Source organism: Oryx dammah, unplaced genomic scaffold (assembly GCF_014754425.2).
Source record: "Oryx dammah isolate SB20612 unplaced genomic scaffold, SCBI_Odam_1.1 HiC_scaffold_1, whole genome shotgun sequence".
NCBI classification, from domain to species: domain Eukaryota; kingdom Metazoa; phylum Chordata; class Mammalia; order Artiodactyla; family Bovidae; genus Oryx; species Oryx dammah.
The window spans coordinates 10,971,868-10,993,930 of record NW_024070185.1 but is presented as its reverse complement, the minus strand read 5'-3'; the positions used below and the strand labels follow the sequence as shown (position 1 = coordinate 10,993,930).

Below are 22,063 nucleotides of genomic sequence, written 5' to 3'. Positions count from 1 at the left end.
CTTCTCTGATGAAAGCTACCCCTGGCAACTTTCCGGGCTGTGGGGGAAATAACCACTGCCCTCAAGGTAACTGTGGAGACCGGATGGGATTACACAGAACAACTGACCCAGGGGTTAGAGAACTGTGGCTGGCCCCGGATTCCTGGTTACGGTTGCCCAGGCTGCACACTGCACAAGTCTGGTGTCACCTCACCTGACGGTGATCAGAGACGATATCTTATCACAAGTTTCTGGCAGAAGGCAGTCAAGTGTCGACATAAAGGTTGAGAGCGGGGTTCGTGCCACCACCACGCCCTCGCCAGGCAGAGGTCAAGCCCTCTCTTCTCAAAACATCAAGTTCTGCTCCCTGTCTGCCACAAAGATCCTAGAAGCCAGAAACCAAGAGCCCGTTATCCACAGACCCCCAGCCAGAAGATTCCCCCTGGGTCTCATCCAACACCTCGGTGACCTCATCTCCTGCCTCAGGCTTTCCGGGGCCTCAGGCTGAGATTTCTATTGGGGATGGAGGGACGTCCAAAGACCCTCAAACCAAGCCACCATGCAAAGAGGGAAACAGGAGGGGGAAAGGGGCACCCAGTGAAACTCAGAGTCAGATTCAGTTTCTGTCTTTATTTTTTTTTTAGGCTTTTACTGTTTCATCGCTCAGTTATGTCCGATCCTTGTGACCCCATGGACAGCAGCATGCCAAGCTTCCCTGTCCATCACCAACTTCCAGAGCTTGCTCAAACTCATGTTCATTGAGTCAGTGATGCCATCCAACCATCTCATCCTCCGTGGTCCTCTTCTCCCGCCCTCAGTCTTCCCCAGCATCAGGGTCTTTTCCAGTGAGTCGGCTCTTCACATCAGGTGGTGTTTGTGGCTGCGCTGGGTCTTCGTTGCTGCATGTGGGTTTCCTCTAGCTGCAGCAGGCAGGATCTACTCTAGTTGTGGTGCCTGGGTTTTTCGTTGCGGTGGCTTCTCTTGTTGCGGAGCATGGGCTGTAAGCACATGCGCTCAGTAGCTATGGTGCACAGGTTTAGCTGCCCTGTGGCATGTGGGATCTCCTAGGCCAGGGATAAAACCCATGTTCCCCATGTTGGCAGGTGAACTCTTAACCACTGGAACACCAAGGAAGTCCTCGGCTCTGTCTTTTAAGGGCCAAGTCTAGAATTTAAAGGAGGTTGCATAAAAAGAAGCAACAATTGGGTATAGTGACTTCCAACATTCAGCAGCATCATGGAAAACAAAATAATTTGTGAAATGTAATAAGTGACATTAATGTCATATATAATTTACAGTTATGGTCATTTTAGCAAATACCTTCTGAACCATAACCCTAATTAATGTATATCTGTAAGTGAATCACACACACCTTCCTCTGAATTTCCCTGATAGCAATACTAAAGTACTACCTTCTGTGGACATAAGCTTGCTGTGTGGCAAGGGTGCTTATAACTTGAGAGAGACAAAGAAAAGTAAACTAAGAATATTTTAAGCTTTTAATTTACATGTGGATTTTGTTACAGACCTGGGGTGCATCCAGATGGTTTTTATTTCCCTTTGATGTATATTTGATGAACAGGATTCTTTAGATCCATAAATGGAAAGGCTTCTTAATGTGAAGAGAAGTATCTCAGTTAGTCAGTGCCACCTGCTGGCAATCTGAGGGTACTGCAGGCCAGCTATATTTCCAAATGAGGGGTGAAACGTTTCGTTGCTAAGTCGGATCTGATTCTTTTGCCAACCCATGGGCTGTTGCCCTCCAGGCTCCTCTGTCCATGGGATTCCCCAAGCAAGAATACTGGAGTGGGTTACCATTTCCTTCTCCAGGGGATCTTCCTGACCCAGCGATCGAACCTGCGTCTGCTGCACTGGTGATGGATTCTCTATCACTGAGACACCTGAGAAGCTCCGAGGGATAAATAGTTATCAGGAAAAATCCAGGCAGAAGAGAAATTCTTAAGGTCGATGGAAGGATATAAAGGCTGTATAGAACAGACCGTAACCAAACAATGCCACAGGTAAGAAGGTTTCACAGGGATTCATTCTAAGCTCTCACAATTAAAAGAAAATAACCTCATTTTGCTTTTTGGGGGGAGTACATTTTCCAGAAGGAAAATATCAATAATGTATTAAAATAACTGGTCTGCCTTATTTTTACCCCATATGCACCCTAATTTTCAATGTATTCCTTCAGGAGATCACCCTAACCTCAATCAGAGTACACATCTGCTTTATAATAAAATGGAAAAGGTTCATTTTTCAGAAACATATTTTATCTGGCTGCTGGGCACATCTCTTCCTAAAAGCAGGAAATCCTTAACTGAGTCAGCTTCATCATCCCACTCCTTTTATTCTCAATTATATGAGACTATACTATCTTAGACATTGGCTTTTCTTTTCTCTTTTTTTTTCAATATCCAAATGAAGACATGTGGGCATTAAAACAAACAAACAAAACAACCTGCGTAAGGAGGACACACCAGGACTTCCCTGGTGGTCAAGTGGTCCAGACTCCACACTTCCTATGCAGGGGGCGAGGGTTTGATCCCTCATTAGTGAAGTAAAAGGGGCTTCTCTGGGGCTCAGCAGGAAAGATTCTGCCTGCCTGTGCAGGAGATGTGGGTTTAATCCCTGGGTCAGGCAGATCCCCTGGAGAAGAGAATGCTAACTCACTCCAGTATTCTTGCCTGAAGAATTCCATGGACAGAAGAACCTGGTGGGCTACCAGGTTCTGTAATAGACAGAGATCCTAGAGGCTGAGCAAATAAACAACAGTGAACTAAGATCCCATATGTCTCAGGGCACAGTCAAAAAAAATAAAAAAGAGGACACAGCAGAGCATTCAGATTACAAGGTGGTTTATTGAGTTAGTGGCATGCGAGCAAGTTCTTCCCGCGATCGGCAAACACAGGCATTAGTGCGTTTCAGAGGAGTTCAAAGGAGAGGCTGGTGGGGTCAGGAGGACCTCCAAGTCAGGGCCTGGTCATCTGGCGACGTGCACAGCTCTCTAAAGGGGCCTGAAGCTCATCTCAGGGGCAAGTGGGTGGAGACGCCTGCATACTTGCAAAAGCAACTTTCACGCCTCACTCCTCACTGAAAAAGAAGCAGGGGAGGGGAAGGTGAGGGCTGATACTCCCTGAGAAGCAGCAACCAACATTTTGATTCTCTCCAACCCAGAAAGAACATCCTTCAAAGAAAGAAGAAACTTCCTAGTAGCTTCCCGACTTCCTGTCTGGGCTCTGGCTGTAGCTCCAGTGATGCCCAGGCTGCCCCCACTTTTATGGACCCCCAGGCTGCTGTTGGTTCCAGATGGACTGCGGTGGGGCAGGGGGCACACACTCACTGGCTCTTCCGGCGGTACTGCTGCAGCGCTTTCTCCGCCACATTCTCCATGAAGTTAGGACTGGAGACTTCCTGCGGGACCGTCACTGTGATGGGGAGGGAGTTGAAAAGTTTCACAACCACCTTGGTGATGCCAGACGGGATGCTGGGGTCGGAGCTGTGGGAATTCACCTGGAAGGAGGAAAGAAAGCTCACGAAGGGGCAGGGATGACAGTCAACAAGGACTCAGCTGGCAACTAAAGTCAGGCTTCATTCGGATCCACGGACTCCTTTGCTTTTCACTCACCTCCACATTCTCTACAACTCGGAGAACAGAAATGCCCTAATCCCACAGACACACTAGTCTGTGTGTGTGTAGGGGCTGGGGGGTAAACACCTTCCATGGAGGGCCAGTCCAGGGGGAGCCCCACCAAGTAAAATATGGTTTCGAGCTGCCTGCTTCCTTTGGGCAGCCACTGGGCAGGTGGTAGTAGAAATGGCAGCAGGGAGAGAAAAAGAAACGTTTCCTGGTACTAGAGAGAAACTTCTTCTCACTGGAGGAGAACAACAGGCCAGTTCATGAGGCCTCCTACGTGGGACAGGGCAGCTCTCCAGAAAGAGCTCTCGCTCTGCAGCTGGACGGTGACCACCCCTCGGGTGGGAGATGTGGGGTAAGCTGTTGAGCCGCGCCCTTTCCTCACCCAGAAAATGGGACTGTGACACTCCGCCTCAGTGGGCGCCGGGGCCTCCGTGCACCGCTGTGCCTGAGGGTTCGCTTCCTACGGTAGGACAAGTGCTCCATCGAAAGCTGACGTGCCCCCGTGAACATCTTGATGCTGTTTCACCCCCGGGGAGGACCACACAACCTCCAGACCGCACCGCGGGCGCGGCGGCTGTGCGCGGCCAGCACGGACTCACCGTGGAGACCTGGAGGTAGTACTGGTCATCGCTCTGCGTGAGGTTGGCCAGCTGGGACACCCAGGTGAACTGCTCGTTCAGCTGCTTGAGCAGGGCCGACGTGTCGAGCATCTTCTGCTGGTAGGACTGCAGCAGCTGGTCGTACAGCCTGCTGAACTTCTCCGCCAGCTGCAGGGACGCGTTCAGCTGCTGGCGCAGCAGCGTCTGAGTTGGGTTGCTGGCCGAACAGTCTGCCCAGAGAGGCAAAGAACACAGACAGATGACAGAAATGTGAAGGGAGAGCTCAACAGGGATGAAGACCAACGGGAACCGGGTCATGCAGCCGGGACCTGAGCCAGAGCTACTCAGAATGCCATCTTTCCCCCAAGTGTCCGCGGTCAGCCCAAGACAAAGCAGAGAGCTGGCCCTGAGTGTGACTCAGCACATGCTGTCTTCATCGAGAAAGTCTTGCTCTCGGAGATGGTGTCAGCTGAAGTAAACTGTCTTGGTGACATCACTGATTTCTCTTTGGGTGCAAGACCCTGTCTCCCTGGAGACGGGCAAGGAGGGGCATTGCCCCACACCTCAAGAAGCACGGCCTCGGGACTCCTTGTGCTCAGACCAGGAGATCCTCTCACTGCCCTCTCCCCTCAGGAATCATTTCCAGAAATGGTGGATGTTACCTGTAGCTGCTATTTGTCCGGTACTGCTATGCCTATCGGGGAAGGCAATGGCACCCCACTCCAGTACTCTTGCCTGGAAAATCCCATGGATGGAGGAGCCTGGTAGACTGTAGTCCATGGGGTCACTAAGAGTCGGACACGACTGAGCGACTTCACTTTCACTTTTCATTTTCATGCATTAGAGAAGGAAATGGCAACCCACTCCAGTATTCTTGCCTGGAGAATCCCAGGGATGGGGGAGCCCGGTGGGCTGCCGTCTATGGGGTTGCACAGAGTCAGACACGACTGAAGCAACGTAGCAGCAGCAGCAGCAGCAGCTATGCCTATGCCCAGGCATTACCAAGCACTCTGGATAGCAGTGATCACTAATGGTCTGATGTATTCTGATGTCCAGCAATGAAACTGAGGATCACAGAGCTAAATCATTTACCTAAAGTCATAGGATGAACGATTTGGGAGGTCAGGATGGTGAACCCAGAGCTGTAACTCCTAAACCTGGGCTCTCGCTACTCAGTCTATGGCTCTGGAAAGTTCTCCAAGCTAGCCTATATCTATAGAGTTGGAAATTCTGGACCCAAGAACCTGGGTAGCAGAAGAGCCAGCCAGGGACTGAGGGCTGTGGGTCCAGGTTTGCCTGCCTGCCCACCGTGGCTGGCTGCCAACCTCACCAGAGAGTAGGGAAGTTCACTGCTTTTGGTCCCCACCTCCAACCCTACCCACTGCAGATGGTGAGAGAGACAAGAGCTAGAAACAACATTCTCTTTAAACACTCTCTCTCTGTTTTTCTCTCCCTTAATTGTTGAAAAATATCCCCAAAAGAGCACATGAAACTCAAGCAAGTCAGGGAAAAGGAGGAGTTCTTGCATGCTTCATCATGCTGGTTGTAATCATTTCTATTAAATTAAAATAAAATGTTAGGTGGAGCAAGACATAAGATTATGAACAATCGGCTGGGTTGAGAAATACGTACAATGACTAACTCTCTGTGCCAGGCAGTCATTGAAAATAAGAACAGTCACTGGCAACCGGAATGCAGCCTAGGGCAGTGGCTCTCACCTGGGGCGGTGCTGTCCCCAGGGATATTCGACAAGGTCTGAAAACACTTCTGGTTGTCACAACTGGTGGGGGTGGCGGCGGTGGGAGGTTACTGGCATCCAGGGGCTAGAGGCCAGAGATGCTGCTAAACTTACAGTGCACAGGGCAGCCCCCACCACAAACAGTGATCCGGTCCAGGGACCTCCCCAGTGGTCCAGTGGCTGAGAATCCGCCTTGCAGTGCAGGGGTCACGGGGTTGATCCCTGGTTGGGGAACTGGGATCCCACGCTGCATGCCGCAACTACTGAGCCCACCCACTGCGATGCATGACGCAGTGAGGATCCTGCATGCCACAACTAGGACCCAATGCAGCCAGATAAAAACATTGTTTAATAGTTATTTAAAAAATGATGAAGCCTATCATTAAAAAAAAAAAAAAAAAGAATGATCTGGTTCAAAAAGCCAGGAGAATGGAGACTGCAAAAGTCCAGTCTGGAGGTCCCAGGCAGCACACACATGCTCCAGCGGTTGCAAGCACCTTAGATAAGAGGTCATAAGTCTTCCTCAATTAGGAAAGAAAGCCAGCGTTTCAGGAAGTTGTGATCAGTGACGATTAAGATCAGTAGCAGGGGCACCAAGCTGAGCCTGGGCGTGGGTAGGTCTCTCCTTCTGGCCCTAAGGTGGCCTTCTCACCGTGAGGCACTATGGGATTTATGGCTTTCTAACGATGATACGTTATGGGCTAAACCCAGGAGGTGGGTTTGTGGACTCACCTCACTCCTGCACAGATCAGCCTCGTATAGCACTTGTACTTTTGCAGTAGCTTCTAAAAGCACAGCACTGAGACTAGAAATATTTAACTAGACTCTGAAGGGCTGCCCAGGCACCCAAAAGAATTAAATGCAAAGCAAACACCATCACCACCCCCTACCACCACCACCAACCAGGATCAATTCACTCAGTACAGGGAAATAATTAACTCCTTCCTTGCAGGCATAGGCTTTTGTGAGCCAGGAAGTTGTGTGTGTCAGCTGCTTTTATAGCTGTTGACCTCCAAGTAGAAAGAATTCAGTCCCCTTGGTAAAACAGAGAGCAACGGCGGAAGAGAGCTATTTCCTTTAACTCAGAGACCAACCAACCACACGGAAGGTGGCCAGAAAGCGAAGGTACCCCAAGGAGAGACCATATGTTCAGGGCAGAGAACACAGCAGCCCTGGTGGGGAACACCTCCCAAATACCCCCCAGGAGGGGCGTCCAGTAATCTTGGCAGGTCACCAAACCTTGTCTGACTCAGTCTCCTCCTCTGTAAGCAAAGCAGCCACCCCAGTTATTCTAGGGAGAAGAGTAAATGTAAAGTGTTGAGAAGAAGGGTATTTAGTAACAAACACACGGCAAGAGTTTAATAGTCTCCATACTGTCGAAGCGCTTCCTCGATGTCTCAGTGGTAAAGAATCTGCCTGTCCATACAGGAGACTTGAGTTCAATCCCTGGGTTGGGAAGATCCCTTGAAGTAGGAAATGGCAACCCACTCCAGTATTCTTGCCTTGGAAATCCCATGGACAGAGGAGCCTGGTGGGCTACAGTCCATGGGTTCCAAAGAGTCAGACACGACTTAGCAACAAAACAACAGAACAACAACAACACACTGTCTAAATTTTCGTCTGCAGCCAAAAAGGAAAACGTATACTAGGTTTGGCCCCTGGGAACAGACTAACTGGAGGAAGTCACAGGATGACAGCTTTTTAGAAAGCACAGCCACCGCTCCCACAGTCAGCCTGTTAACCATGAGCTGATGTGATAAGTATTCTGTCTCCTGACCTCAGGGACAACTCTGCATCTTAACCCTCAACCTCAGATGGGGATCCAGGCAGAAACAAGCAAAGGACAGTACCCCCCAACCAAGAGCCACAGCTGGAAGGCAGCAGAGCTGGCATTAAACTCCCACCCACCTGAGCCCCTCAAGGCAACCCCAGTGAGGTGCTGGGGACCTGAAGACACAGGAGACCAGGGGGTCCCTGACTCACCCACTTCCAGGATCTCCTGGCACTTCTCGCACTGGTCCTTCATCCGCAGGCATCCCGTGGAGTTGTGGCGGATCTCCTTACACACAGTTTTGTCGTTGTTTTCTGGGAACACATGGGGGACAAGTCACACAGAGCAACATGAGCTGCCCCCATCTCTCTGAGCCCTTCCACACCACTGTCAAGCCCTTTGAGATGATTCTGCGGGCAGAGCAGATTGGCATCTGGCTGTCTGCCTGAAGACCGCTGGTCCTCCAGGTTCGGACCAGCAGTGGGACTCCCTGCAGTGGGACCAGGAGGTGGTTCCCGGGCCCCCCTGAGCTGGGCATGGCCACCCTCTCATCTCCTTCACCGGCTGACACCTCTCCCACCTCCACTCCCTTAGCTGGGTGTACTTCTCTTTGGTATCATTCTGCATTCTGTCTTGTCTTGTTTCTCTCCCCCTGGCCAGGCAGCAAGCTCCTTGCAGGCAGGAGTAAGATTTACCTTGGAACCTCCTTATAACACAGGGCGACCCCCTCCTCAGCCCCCGCAACCTTATGGATATGCAGGGAATGCTTGTTCAGGTCAATTTGTTGTTCAGCTGCTACACTGTGTCAGATTCTTTTGCGACCCCATGGGCTGTAGCCTGCCAGGGTCCTCCGTCCACGGGCTTCTCCAGGCAAGAATACTGGAGCAGGTTGCCATTTCTTTTTCCAAGGAATCTTCCCAACTCAGGGGTCGAGCCCACGTCTCCTGCATTGGCAGGTGAGTTCTTCAACACTGAGCCACCAGGGAAACCTGTTTAAGTCAGTACCCTCCTGCATTTCCAATCCATTACAAGCCAAAACCCAGTGCTGGTCCAACTGTAGCATTTAGGCGATGGGGTTGGCCAACCAGAGTCTATTGGTTCAATGAAAGAAATCACTTCTAAAAGTTTTGGCTTTTCGTGTCCGTGTTAGAGTTCATTCAGTCAAAAGATACTCGCTATGTGCCCATTCTCTACCAGACCCTAAGGTTATAGCCACAAACAGCTTTCTTAACTGTACAGTGAGCTGATTATATAATTCATTGCCAATATATGCATGGCATCCATATAAAGCACCTGAGTTCCCAAGACAAAGGGGTCTAGCCCTCAAGGGCAGTGGTCCACAACTTTTTTGGTTCAAGGGATCAGTTTTGTGGAAGACAATTTTCCCATGGACCAGGCGGGGGTGGGTGGGGGGTGGTTTCTGGATGATTCAAGAGCATTACATTTATTGTGCACTTTATGTCTATTACTATTACACCAGCTCCACCTCAGATCAACAGGCATTAAATCCCAGAGGCTGGGGATCCCTACCCTAGAGGAAATAGTGTCATGCCCACCAGTTGTTGGAAGGAGCCTGGAAAATTCAAAAGAATACCAGAGTTACAAGTCCTGTAGGGCTAGATTTGACCATCCCAGGGGATTTCCCAAACCAGGGCTCAAACCCGCATCTCCTGCATTGCAGGCTGATTTTTTACAGCTAAGCCAACAGGGATGTCCGTGAACCTTTGGGCAGGTTCCTACACTCCCTGTCAAACAGGGATGGTAGCCCCCTCCCCAGGTTGCTCTTTGGGGGATTCAGATGATACAGGCCAAGTCCTGGGCACAGATCTGAGTATCTAAGGCTCCCTGCCTCCACACTTCCTTAGCTCCTTAGCTATTTGTACATCTCTTCAGCATCACAGCCTGTTTGACTGGGTTAAGCATCTCAAAGAACTGAGTTTTCATCCCCCTCCTTCTCACCTGTGAATTCCGTCATGGGGAAGTGGTAGGGAGTCCTCTGCAGGTGGGCATCCATGGCCTGCTGGGCCTGGTGGATCATGTCGTAGAAGGGCTGAAACATATCGTGGAAGTTGAGGGGTTCCAACAAGGGGAAAGGCATCACGTTCCGGGCAAAGCGGGACTTGGGATTGAAGAAGAGTGACCCCCTCGGGAATGAGCTGAAGAGGGGATAGTATTGAGTGTCCTGGGGCCTCCGGGGAAAGAACCGGTCCGGGAAGAGCTCATCCACGATGCTGGACGCCCGGGTGAAGCTGTCCTCCATGACGTCCATCACGTGGCTCTGCTCCCGGTCATTCTCCATCAGGGAATCAATGCGGTCACCGTTGATCCAGAAGTAGAAGGGGGAGCTCTGGTTTAGGAACTCCTCAAGCTGTGACGGGATGGGGGATAGTCAGGGATGCCTCGCCCTTGTCAAGATGGGCCATGCCCATCCCAGCTGCCCCTGGGACATCTCAGAGTCACAGCCGGGGGCAGAAGGCCCGGTTGGGAATGGCTCCCCATCTCTAAAATGTCCAGGCCAGCCCCCTTCCATTCTACTGACCCCAGGAGGGAGGAGTAAGAAGACCTGTGAGGCTAAGAAAGTCACAAGACCCGTCAGGGGAGACTAGTCTTCTGTCCTCTTTGACCTCCCCCCGCCCCCAATCAGCCAAGCGCCAACCAATAGGACTCTGGGGAAGGGCAAAATTCATGAGTCCTAATTGAGCAAGGCCTGCAGGGGAGGGTAGATCAATATTAGCATACTAAAAATTCTTAGTTCCTTTTGCTAAAGAGAACACAGGGCTCTGCCCTACCATGGAGCCATTTGTTAACTTATGCAGCTAAGAATAGCTGGATGAGAGTCTTTTAAGATGGCAAATACCTGGCACAGGTGTTTTCTACATTCCCACATTACTGCACTCACTGCAGACATTACCAATCAATCACACACTCTGGGCCCCAATGCAGCCAGAACTAATCAATTGCAACTGGCATGTGAAATGAAGCTGTGATACTGTGATTTATCCTAAGAAATATGTGTGTGTATATATATATATATAGTCTGGTTCCTGACAAGAAGGTCCTAAAGGTCTTGGAATTTCCTGTGATAAAAGCAATTAAGGTGTCTTTTGTTATGTTAGGGAGGTGACTTTTGGAAAGCAACTAAGGATGGGGGCTGACTGTCGGGGAGCGAACTACATGATTAAAGGGCTAGTGCTTTCGGCCCCAGCCCCTGATCTCTACAGAGGGGAGGGGCTGGAGATTGAATCAGTGACCAATGGCCAATGATTTAATCAATCATGCTGGTGTAGTGAAGCCTCTATTAAACCCAAAAGGATGGGCTTGTAAAGCTTCGGGGTTGATAGACACATGCACCAAGGAGATGCAAGAGACTGTTGCACTTGGGGAGGACATGAAGGACACCCACCACTCCCCATCCCTAGCTCTGGGCATCTCTTCCATCTTGCTGTTCCTCACTCATATCCTTTTATTTTTATTATTTTTTTAATGGGTGACCAATGGGCTGGTCACCCATTGGTGGCTTTTTTAAAAATGATTTTACCTACGTGAAATTTACCCCGTGGCAAGTGGGATCCTAGTTCCCCAACCAGGGTTCAAACTCATGTCCCCTGCACTGCAAGGTAGATACTTAACCACTGGACCACTGGGGAAATCCCCCGAGTTATATCCTTCTATAACAAATTGATTATCTACTATGTAAAATGTTTTTCCAGGTTCTGTGAGCTTCTTGAGCAAATTAATTGCACCTAAGGGGGCAATCCACCTGTAGGAGACTTGGGTTCAATGCCTGGGTCAAGGAGATCCCTGGGAGAAGGAAATGGCAACTCACTCCAGTATTTTTGCCTGGGAAATCCCATGGACAGAGGAGCCTGTCAGGCTACAGTCCATAGGGTTGCAAAGAGTCAGACACAACTTAGCGAATCAACAGCAACAAAAGGAAGCAGTCATGGAACTCTCTAATCTACAGCCAGTCAGTCAGAAGCACAGGTCTTCTACCTGGACTTCTGACTGGCTGTTGAAGTTGGGGGTGGGCATGATGGGGCAGTCTTGTGGGACTGATCCCTGAACTTGTGGGGTCTGAGGCTGGCTCCGGGTAGATGGGATCCAACTTGAGCTGAACTGCAGGGCACCCAGATGGTGTGAGAGAAGCCCTTGGTGGGGAAACCCCCCGACACTTGGAACTCGGTGCAGAATCAAAGAAGCATCTTCAGCTCTCCTCACTTCCCACCCCAAGCCATGCTGTGCTGAAGGAGCGGGGCCCTCATCACCTGGTGGCCAACCAGTCCCGAGCCGCTTCTGCACACCCGCGCGTAGAACTTCATACAGGTCTGCTTCAGGCAGGGCTTACATTCCTCCCAGAGGGCCGTCATAGTCTCATTGCACACCCCCTGGGACGCCTTCAGCTTGTTTTCAGAATCCCTGGTGTCATTCAGGGCATCCTAGGGGATGACACAGGCTGGCTTAGCCATAGAAACCACAGGCTTCCCCTGCCCGAGGTAGGCATGGGTGGGCCCTCCCCTCCCACCTTTGCCCAACCTGGGCACATGGGGTGCTTGTTTCCATCCCTGCCCTGGTTCACATTTGCCACGTGGATGTCCCTTCTCATCTGGTTTTAAACATCCTCCCATCTTCATCCTGCTCCTTACTCCTTTCTGGCCCCTAGAGCTCATCTGGACTTCTTTCTCTGATGCTGTACCTACAGTCTTTAAAAGACTTCTCCCCTCTCACTAAATACCCCACTTTCTACTCTCACCTTCAGGAATTTCAATGTCATCTTCCAAAGCTTCCCTGAATCTTGTTTTTCTATGGCAACCACGGCCCCTGGCATACCACGGTGATAGGTAAGCTTCCAAAATCAAGGTCACATCTACTACCAAAACTCTCTAACATGACCATGACATTTGACCCAGTAAATCTGCAAGAATCTATCCCAAGGATTTCCTGCAATAAAGGAGACGTTCATATGCCTGAAGACATTTATTTCAATATTCATGAATGGCAAAAACAAAATACTGGTGTCAACTCAGATGCTCAAAACTAGGGGACCAGTTAAGGAAACTGTGGTACCTACAAATGGTAAACAGCATACCATTACCAAGGGTGTTTATAATAAGTGTTAAATATTATAATAAGCATTTCTCACATTAAAAAATTCATGAGTTTGAGTATAGCCACTGTCCAAAAAGTCTAGAGGAGAAAAAGTAGTAAGAAATAGATCAAATGCAGGTATCCTTAGATACCTAAGGAATTGTCCTAAGGTAAAAGGATTATGGAAAAACTTTTCCTCTTCTGCTTTTCTATATTAAAATCTTCAAAGAATTAAGTAGACCACCCAAACCCCCAAATGAAGCTAGACTAGGAATGTGTGACCAGGAGGAGCTATGTGAGACCTTCCCCTACTTCGTGCTCCCTGTGCCCCTGGTCCGTGTCCACTGCCCCTTGCTCCCAAATGGGGAAGGCCACCATGCCTTCTACTAGGCCAATTCACAGGCAATTCCTTTCTTTCCCGTTCCCATATTCCTCAACTGAGAAGTCATGGAGTCTTTTTCCAAACATGATGTGGTTTATCATAGATTGTCAACTATCAAATTCCAGTGAGTAGCACAAATATTCAAGAAAAAGGCTTGCCACTTCCCCCATGGACTCTAGGAGCCTTCTCATAGCATGGTGGGAATTTCCACTCATGCCAAGAAAGGCCATTAAGTTTCAAAGAAAGGGCTGCACCCAGGCCAACATTTCTGTAAGTGGCTTCCATGAAATTGTGCTACAAGTTATCAGGAAAAAAAAATAAATGGATTCCCTGGTCAATTGGATTTGGAAAGCACTTGGGTTGAGTGAAGTCACATATGTTCCTTTACTGCAGAACTTCTCTGAGTCTTTATAATGATTTCACTCCATGCATTAGGGACCATAGGCCCCATTTCAGCATCTCTGTCATTGGGTTAGGGTAGTAATAGGAGTAGAATTTGAGGATATCTTCAAGGAGACTATTTATTTTTTAAATAAGCTGGGCTTCCCAGGTGGCACTAGTTGTAAAGAACCGCCTGCCAATACAGAAGACATTTAAGAGAAGCAGGTTCAATCCCTGGGTCAGAAAGATTCCCCTGGAGGAGGAAATGGCAACCCACTCCAGTATTCTTGCCTGGAAAATCCCAGGTACAGAGGAGCCTGGTGGGCTACAGTACATGGGGTCTCAAAGAGTTGGACACAACTGAAGTGACTTAGCACAGCACAAATAAGCTGTTTACTGAATAATAGTAGTTTAGTTTTGAGTGTTCACCAGTGGACCTAGGTGTCTCTTTATAAAGTAGTCCAGAACTCAGATGTGAGCAATAGTGTGTGCCTGCTGTACCCCAAAGGTATTACTCACACTAGATAAGCTTCCTAAAGGTAGGGCGACATCCACCTCCTAACCTGTGACAATGAAAGACCCTACCCAAAGCCGACCTTGGAGCTTGCACACAATCGGGGTTTAGAAAAATCTGTTGAAATGAATCTGGGCAGCAGGCCCTAGGCCAGGCTTGAAACGAAACCAGATCCAAAATCTCACCCCTTGAAGCTTTCAAAAGCAAATAAACCTTCCCTATTTGTTAACCACAGCCCTGGATATCAGCTGACACAGCCAGGAAGGAAAGACAGAGGGTCACCATGGCAACCTGGCAGGGCTTCCCCATGCCCTCCCACCAGCGCAGAGGATCAAGGTGGGGGCAGCTCGGCTCTTCCTTACCTCTTTCTTCTTCTTGGCTTCCTCTAGGGAACTGAGCAGTAATTTGCGCTCTTCATTGGTTTGTTCTATTTGGGTCTTTATCTGTTTCACCTCCTTGAGGGCATTTTTAATTTCTTTATTCACGTACTTACTCCCCTCAGTGGACATTTCTGCAGGAAAAGGGCAGGCAGGTGGATGATGTGAGAGGAAGGCATGGTGCTGGGAATACAACCCTGGAACCAGTTTAAAGGGTCCGAAAGGCCAGGGGGTCTAGGGGCTGCCAAGGCTGGGGTCTTCTTGGCAGGCAGCCTTCAGGGTCCCAGCTTCACCCTGACCCGGGTTCCATTTCCGGTTCCATCTCCAGGGCACACTGAAGACCCAGAGCCTGAGAATCAATTACAACCAGCTGCTCAGAAATGCAAACACTGGAGCAGACACACCCCAGAGGAGGAATAACCCAGTGTTCGCCTGGGGCACTGGAGGAGCAGCCTAACCAGCTGCAGAAGAAAATTTTCAAGGAAAAAAAAAACATCCTGGAAGCATAATTGTTTAAGCATCAAAATATAAAATAGTATCCTTTTGGATACAATTTCTTCTGGAATGCAGTTTAAGCAAACATCTGAATTTCATCTTTGTTCTGACTGATGGTATCAGGTGACAGGGACACGGAGGTGAGACTGTGATCAGACACCACATCGTGTGACAAATACAATGAGATAATGTCACCGAGGTACTGAAAGTAACAGCCCGTGCTTCTCTGGTGCTTATCCTGGGCCAAGCAGCACACTGGACGCTTCACATGCAATTTATTTAAGGCTCTCAACATTGCCTTCGCCTCACTGCACAAATGAGGGTGAAGAATCATAGTGAGGTCAAGATACTCACCCAGGGTTATAACAGCTGGGGAGGGCAGAGACAGATTCCCACCCACCTCTGATCTCAACATTCGGGTTTCTAACTACTACCCCGGAGAGCTGGTCAGCTCGCAGGACGAGAGTGAGTGAAGCAGAGGGAAGACAGGTGTCAGGAAGGACCTAGCAGAAGAGGGGAAGCAAAAGCTGGGCTTTGAAGGATGACAAGCCCTCCTAATAAATGATATTTCCTCTTTCCTGAATCCAGAGCGTTGGTTTTCTAGGTGGCAAGGTAGCAGATGCAGGTAGTGAGCTTTACGGAAACTCAAAGGGAAGTCCACAGAGGCCCCAGTGGTCCAGGCTTCAAGGAGCGTCATGGGGGAGGTGTGGGCGCTGGGGCAAGCGGACTGGGAAGGGAACAGCTGGAGATGCAGCAGTCAGAAAGGGCTTGGATTCCACCTGAAAGTGTCTGGAAGACAATCTGACCACAAGGAGCCTGGGCTCGCGACAGAGGGCTCAGAGAGGAGCCTGAGCAGAGCAAACCAGATCCGATGCACGGGGCGGAAATGGCCTCTGACCCCTGGGGGCCTGCTCACTTACCCTGGAGCTCTTTGTCCGAGATTGCCCGGCCACTCTCCCAGCTGAGCAGCAGCCCCACCAACAGCAGGAGAGTCTTCATCTTGCCTCCTTCTCCACTTCTGGAATCCCAGCACGCCTCTGTTTGTAGAGAACAGGGAACTGTCATGGCAACAGCTAGACAGCCCGCTGGTCTCCGGCCCAGCCTGCCGCCTGCTCTCCTGGAGCCCTGCTGAGGCCTGGCCCTCCGCTATGCCCTTACTTGCATCAACGCCTTTTTATCCCAGGGACTGGACAAGAAAGGATCAGTCTTGCCAATGGGCACTTTCAAAAGAAAGTGGGAGGCAGCGGGTACCGGGAAGAACTGCAGGAAAGCAGCCTCATAGAGAAGAAATGAGGATGAACCACCAGACTCAGGTCCAAGTTACCCTCCGCCTGTTCCTCCCCCTGTTCCTCCCCCTGTTCCTCCTCTTCTCATCATAGCTGACTGTGCCCGAAAAAGGCACAGGAACTGTCTGCATCCAGAGAGGACATCCATCTGACGATACCTGCTCACACCAAACTCACTCTGAATATACCTCTCTTGGGTCACTCACCCGGCCTATCCCATCCCCCTAACATGGGGACTGCAGCCCAGAGTGCAGCCAGCCCCCTGCTGTTGACATCACCAAGCCTGCCCGCAGCAGGCATCACCAATCAATCACAGCACTGTCCCCAGCCATGTCTCATCACCTCCTGAAAGTGCTTTTCGAGGGTCTGAGGCTGTTTTGAGGGCCTGAGGCACTGACAGCCTCAGACCCTCTGGGATGGCACAGGAAAATAAATCCGGTTGTCATTACCAGCATGAGACTTGAGGCAGGAGGCGTGGATGGGAGTAGAGCAAGGCGAGGACAGGGGTCTCCAGGGAGCGTAGATAGGGAAAGGCAAAGCCAAAGGATTGGGGAGGGGGATGTGGTGGGGTTGGGGGGAGGGCAAGGAGCCTCCCCAGAGGAAGTCCTGCTGGGAGGAGCGCCTCTCTGCTCTGCCAGGTCCCTTTCACTCAGCTGGTCTCTCTTAACACACCACAGGGCGTCTGCCAAGGTCCTTCCACCACACTCGGCTGGCTGCCTGAACCCTGGACCAGCTGGTCTTACACAATGGATCCTTTCCCCAAAGCTGAAGTTGTTGCAAAACAGAAACCCTCCCCCTGCATCCCTTCCCCTGCACCCCTCCCAGCAACTTATCATCTGAACATACCCACTTGCCCTAACAAGAATGGGAAGGGGCTCTCCGCTTGCTGGAATGACCCTCACCCCAAAGCTGCTCTCGGCTCCCTCCATAGGCTGAGACCCTGGGAGAACATGAATAAGGCAAGTCTCTCCTGAGACGCAATTAGTAAGGCAGCCGGGCTGTGGTCCCTGAGCAGCGTGGGAGAGGAGAGCAGGTCACTGACCTCCCCAGAGATGGTGGGTGGGCGGCTGAGCCAGGGCACTATTTCAGGTCTGCCAGGCACTGCCCCAGCTGCTCACTGAGGCCTGAAACACCTCAAACAGGGACAGAGCTTTGTCATGCCAGAGAGACAAAGCCAGAGAGAAACACCCCTCCAGCAAAGCACCCCCCATAAGTGAAGGCTTTTGAGAAATCCATATACCAGTCTTCGAAATAGGCTTGGACCAGAAGACAGGGCATTGGGTCCTAAGGAAAAGAGATGCAGGGAAGTCAGGGAAGTCAAAGGCAAGAGCACTGGATGAGGAGTCCAGAAACCCAGGGGTCAGTACAGGATCCCCCATCAGCAGTCTGGAGACCATGGGAGCCATGGAGCTGAGAGCTGGGACAGGGACCTGTCTCCCATTCAATCCTCCACCTCAGAGGGGAGGCAGAACTCAGAAACACGATGGGGCTCCCCAAGGCCTACCAGCAGGTGGCAACCCCAAGATTGAGAACCCAGCCCTCCCAATCCCCCAGTCCAGTGTTCTCTCCTTGACACCAAGTCACTGAAATTGGAGCCTCAGTTTTTCCATCTGTAAAATGGATCTAATACAGACCTCAGAGATTTGAATTTGTTCTGTAAACAGAAGAGTCTTATGTCACCACAGGAAATTCTGACTCCTTCAAAAATAGACGTAGGACAAACCGTGGGCACTGGCACGATATCTTTCAGGGAAGTGGGAGGACATGTAGAGACATGTCCTACATGTAGAGACAGGGACAGAGAAACTGAAGCAGGCACACAGAGGCCACCTGCAGTCCTTCCCTGCTGCAGGCTTTGCCTTAATGAAGCAATCGGCTTCTTAAAAGTATGTGGGAATTAGCCAGGAGTCTTGTTATCACACCAGATTCTGATTCTGAAACTGCTGTACTAAAAAGCTTGCAAGTAATACTGATACTTGGAGACAGCAATGGCAACCCATTCCAGTACTCTTGCCTGGAAAATCCCATGGACAGAAGAGCCTGGTGGGCTGCAGTCCATGGGGTCACAAAGAGTCAGACACGACTGAACGACTTCACTTTCACTTTTCACTTTCATGCATTGGAGAAGGAAATGGCAACCCACGCCAATGTTCTTGCCTGGAGAATCCCAGGGACAGCAGAGCCTGGTGGGCTGCCATCTATGAGGCTGCATAGAGTTGGACACGACTGAAGCGACTTAGCAGCAGCAGCAGTAGCAATACTGATACTAGCCGAAGGACAGACAGTACGAGAACAGCAGCTATGCAGCCAAATTACCCTCCCTTTGCACTAACTCCCCTCCCAAGGCACCTGGTTGCCAACTGCTCTGATTAAACAAGGCACTCAAAGGCCCTCCCTTCCCCAGAAGAAGGCATGGGGAGGACACCATCAGGCAAAGTAAGCTGCACGGTTCAAAGCCCAAGTTCCCTTCCTACTCCCTCCCCAAATAAGTAAACTCTACCTAAATGAAAAACAAAACAATTCACCTGTAATTCACACCCTCCAGAGGCAAACAATAGCACTGTGGTATCTTTCCTCTTTTCTATGCAACTGGGTCCTTTACATCTACTATCTTCAAATACACTCTAAAAGCATACTTTCATGGCTGTGTAATAGTCTTTTTTCTGGTGTACCTTGTTTTGCCACCCCACAAGGCTGAGCATTTAAATTGTCTTTAATTTCTGACTATTATTATAATGAACACTCTCAAGAGCATCCTTTTATAGAATTTGTACTTACTCTTAAATTCTTAACCTCACTCTTAAATAGTATAATCAGCTTCTTTTTTTCAGTAAGTCCAGAAATTCTGGAAGGTCAAGACTTGGGTTCTAATCCCAATTCTGATACCTACTTTCTGTTTATCTTTGGAGATCTTTCTGTTTATTCTTCCAGATTTTCATCTATAAAATGTGACAGTTTTGAATCAGACGTCTGAAATCTGATGGAGGTTGTGTGACACGTTTCTCTGACGTACTCTGGTGCATGAGGAAGCAGAAAGAGTTTTCCAGGTGGCTCAGTGGTGAAGAATCTGCCTGCCAATGCAGGAGACTCAAGAGATGCGGGTTCCATCCCTGAGTTGGGAAGATCCCCTGAAGGAGAAAATGGCAACCCACTCCAGTATTCTTGCCTGGAGAATTCCATGGACAGAGGAGCCTGGCAGGCTACAGTCCATGGGGTACCAGAGTCGGACACGATGGAGCACGCACACAACGTATACTTAAATCAAAACATCATACTTATAAACACACTAGCCAGAGAACTAGAGAATTCGTGAGCAAACAAGATGACTCACGCGCTCAAGCTGACTGCCACCTCTGGAGATATCAGCGCCTTTCCAAGGAAAATGCTGCAGGAAGGCTCTCAGGGCAGGCCAGCTCTGCCACTAACTAGCCTGGCCTCCAGCGTCTGCGGCAGTCCTCCAAATGTCAATTTCCCCATCTTTACAAAAAAAGGTTCACTACACCTATCCTGTTTACCCCCACAGAACTGTGATTGGAGTTCATGAACAAAAGGGCTCCCGAGTCCTTGCCTGTGCGCCGACCCCAGCAGTTTTCAGACGCCGCCAGGCTCGCAGGCGATGGGGTTCCGGTCACCTGCCTTCCCTGATCTCCCGACTCCACCCAAAGCGCCCCTCTGACAGCCCTGTAACTACCAGTGATCATCCTCTCCTAGCCTGGCGGCCACCTCCACTCCCACCCCCTCTCTCATCGTCCCGGCGGCGGGGCTCCACGTAGGGAACTGGAAGGGTGGGGACGTCTCACCGGTCACCGCTGCCCGTGCGCTCCTCCTGGCCACGCCGCGTGCACAGCACCGTGAGGCGCCCGTATTTATAGCGCTCCGCTGCGTATACACCCACTTTGGGGCTGGCTGCAAACCTGCATGACTCACGCCCAAAGAATGCCGTAGAAAGCACCGGGAGCTTTCTGGAAGCCCGCGCGGGAGGGGGTGCTGAGATGCGGGGGGCGGGCAGTTGGCTGAGGGTGAGGGAGGAGGGAGATCCGGTGCAGCACTCAGCGGGGGGTGCAGGGGGGCGCTTTGGCACCGCGAAAGGCTCCAGCAGAGACAGACGTTGGGGTGCGGGAACGCATCCTTGGGGCTCAGAGCTGGGGCACGGCGCCCCCAGGAGGGAAGAGCCTGAATTAACGTGCACCGCGAGCCCCCAGCTCCGCAAAAGTGGAGGGATGCTCAGCGCCCCAGGCTGGTGCCTACTCTCAAATCAAAACTCACAATTCCGCTGCCCGATTAAACGTTAGTTTCTCACTTGCGCCACTCCTCCATTTAACAGCATCAGAAATAACGGGGGTGTAATGGAGAGAGATGTGATAGAGAAGGAACACAGAAAGTGTGAAATGACCGCTTCCCAAACCACTACAGTGACCTGGTGATCCCATGGCAGACCTGCTAGGCGGCAGGAACAGAAACAGGTTCTTAGGAATGAACAGAGCATCCGTTTGGGAAATCATAAGGCCTCCCTGACTCTTTGATTCCTGGACCTTAACTAAATGTTGTCCCCATCCACTTGAGACTCAGCCAAACCGGGTGGGCTTCATGAACATGGGACCCTGCTACCCCGTGCATTATTTGATGAGCTACTGTCCAAGTCTTGAAATTCTCAATCGTTTTTGAACAAGGGGCCCTGCGTTTTCCTTGTGCCTGGGGCTTCTCAAATTATGCTGCTGATCCTATTTGCAAAAGCCTTCACTCGTCTCCACCAGCCCCAAGTTCCCTCTGCGGGCAGGAGGAAGGCTTGCCAACAGACTCCCTGTGGCAGGGGGCTTTAATGGGGATAAGGAGTGGGAGCCCTTATGCCACCCCCTGGCAGGGAGGGGACCAACCCAGAAGCCCCACAGGCATAGTGTTTAATACTTCCTGGGGAAGAAACAGTCAGGCACTCTGATCCAGGGTGTTTGAGCCCTCAGAGAAAGGTCTAGGGGCTTGAGGGTGGTTCTCGCCCTGGCTGGGGGAAGATGGATGTGCAGGGCAGGTGTGGACAGTTTGGTTCACTTGCCAACTGAAAACCGGCAAGATGAGGGGCACAGAGGAGAGTCGTATGGCAAGGGGCTGAGTTTTCCTGCTCACAGCTTTCAACATACAGCTTCAGACCCAGTCCCTGGTTGCCCAAGGTTCGGGGCAACTAGGAAACCCTTTTCAGGACAGAGCACAGAGGGAGCTTCTAGGCAAGTGAAAAACAGGGAGAAAGTGTATTCGGGAGCGGGAGGGGGGAGGGGTGTTGCATAGAATTCTGACGGAGCTCTCAGCTCCATCCTGAGAATCTGGGTGACCTTGGCCAGCCCGAAGATTTTAACCCCCACACCCCATCCGGGCTCCTCAGTTCTCAAGTTTCTTCCTTTTGGACAATGAGGAATCTGGAATGTATCATCTCTGAGGTCCGCTTCAACCTCACCAGGAGCAATGCCAAGTGTGGAAGGAAGGAAAAAAAAAAACATCCAACCAGAATTTGCAACAGTATTTCTCCCCTGAGGCTTCACTTTATCTTCCTGAAAAAGTCTAATTATCAGTAACAGCTACATTTTCTGTGGACACTGCCACCTCTTTAGCATCCTATCAATGCCCCCAGGCCAGATGGGTTCTCTTTGAGCTCCCTCCTTGTAACTTTTCTGTTCTGTGACTCCCCCGCATCTGGTACAGTAAGCACAAATCTGTAATAATTATATTTTTTAAAAAATCAGACTTTGGAGGACAAGGATATCTGCCTTAGTCAGCTGAAGCAGGGGAAGGGAGGAGGAGAAGGGATTGGGGGAAAATAACATGAT

The 22,063-nt window shown here is 50.5% G+C and overlaps 1 protein-coding gene across 2 annotated transcripts; it reads right to left on the bottom strand.

Annotated features, from left to right (window-relative positions):
* Positions 1-2,823: 2,823 nt before the first annotated feature.
* CLU (clusterin) lies at positions 2,824-20,259 on the bottom strand. 2 transcript variants are annotated; one of them, XM_040237123.1, is made up of 10 exons: positions 20,051-20,086; positions 19,141-19,264; positions 15,885-16,001; positions 14,455-14,603; positions 11,996-12,166; positions 9,690-10,098; positions 7,943-8,044; positions 4,222-4,451; positions 3,326-3,495; positions 2,826-3,075 (listed from the first exon to the last, which is right to left on the bottom strand). In XM_040237123.1, exons 3-10 carry the CDS (start codon positions 15,961-15,963, stop codon positions 3,066-3,068), a joined length of 1,320 nt encoding a protein of 439 aa, XP_040093057.1. In that variant the 5' UTR covers positions 15,964-16,001; positions 19,141-19,264; positions 20,051-20,086; the 3' UTR covers positions 2,826-3,065. The 2 variants fall into 2 exon arrangements, with proteins under 2 accessions (XP_040093046.1, XP_040093057.1); XM_040237112.1 differs by lacking the exon at positions 19,141-19,264 and having other exon boundaries at positions 2,824-3,075; positions 20,051-20,259.
* Between the last annotated feature and the right edge of the window lie 1,804 nt (positions 20,260-22,063).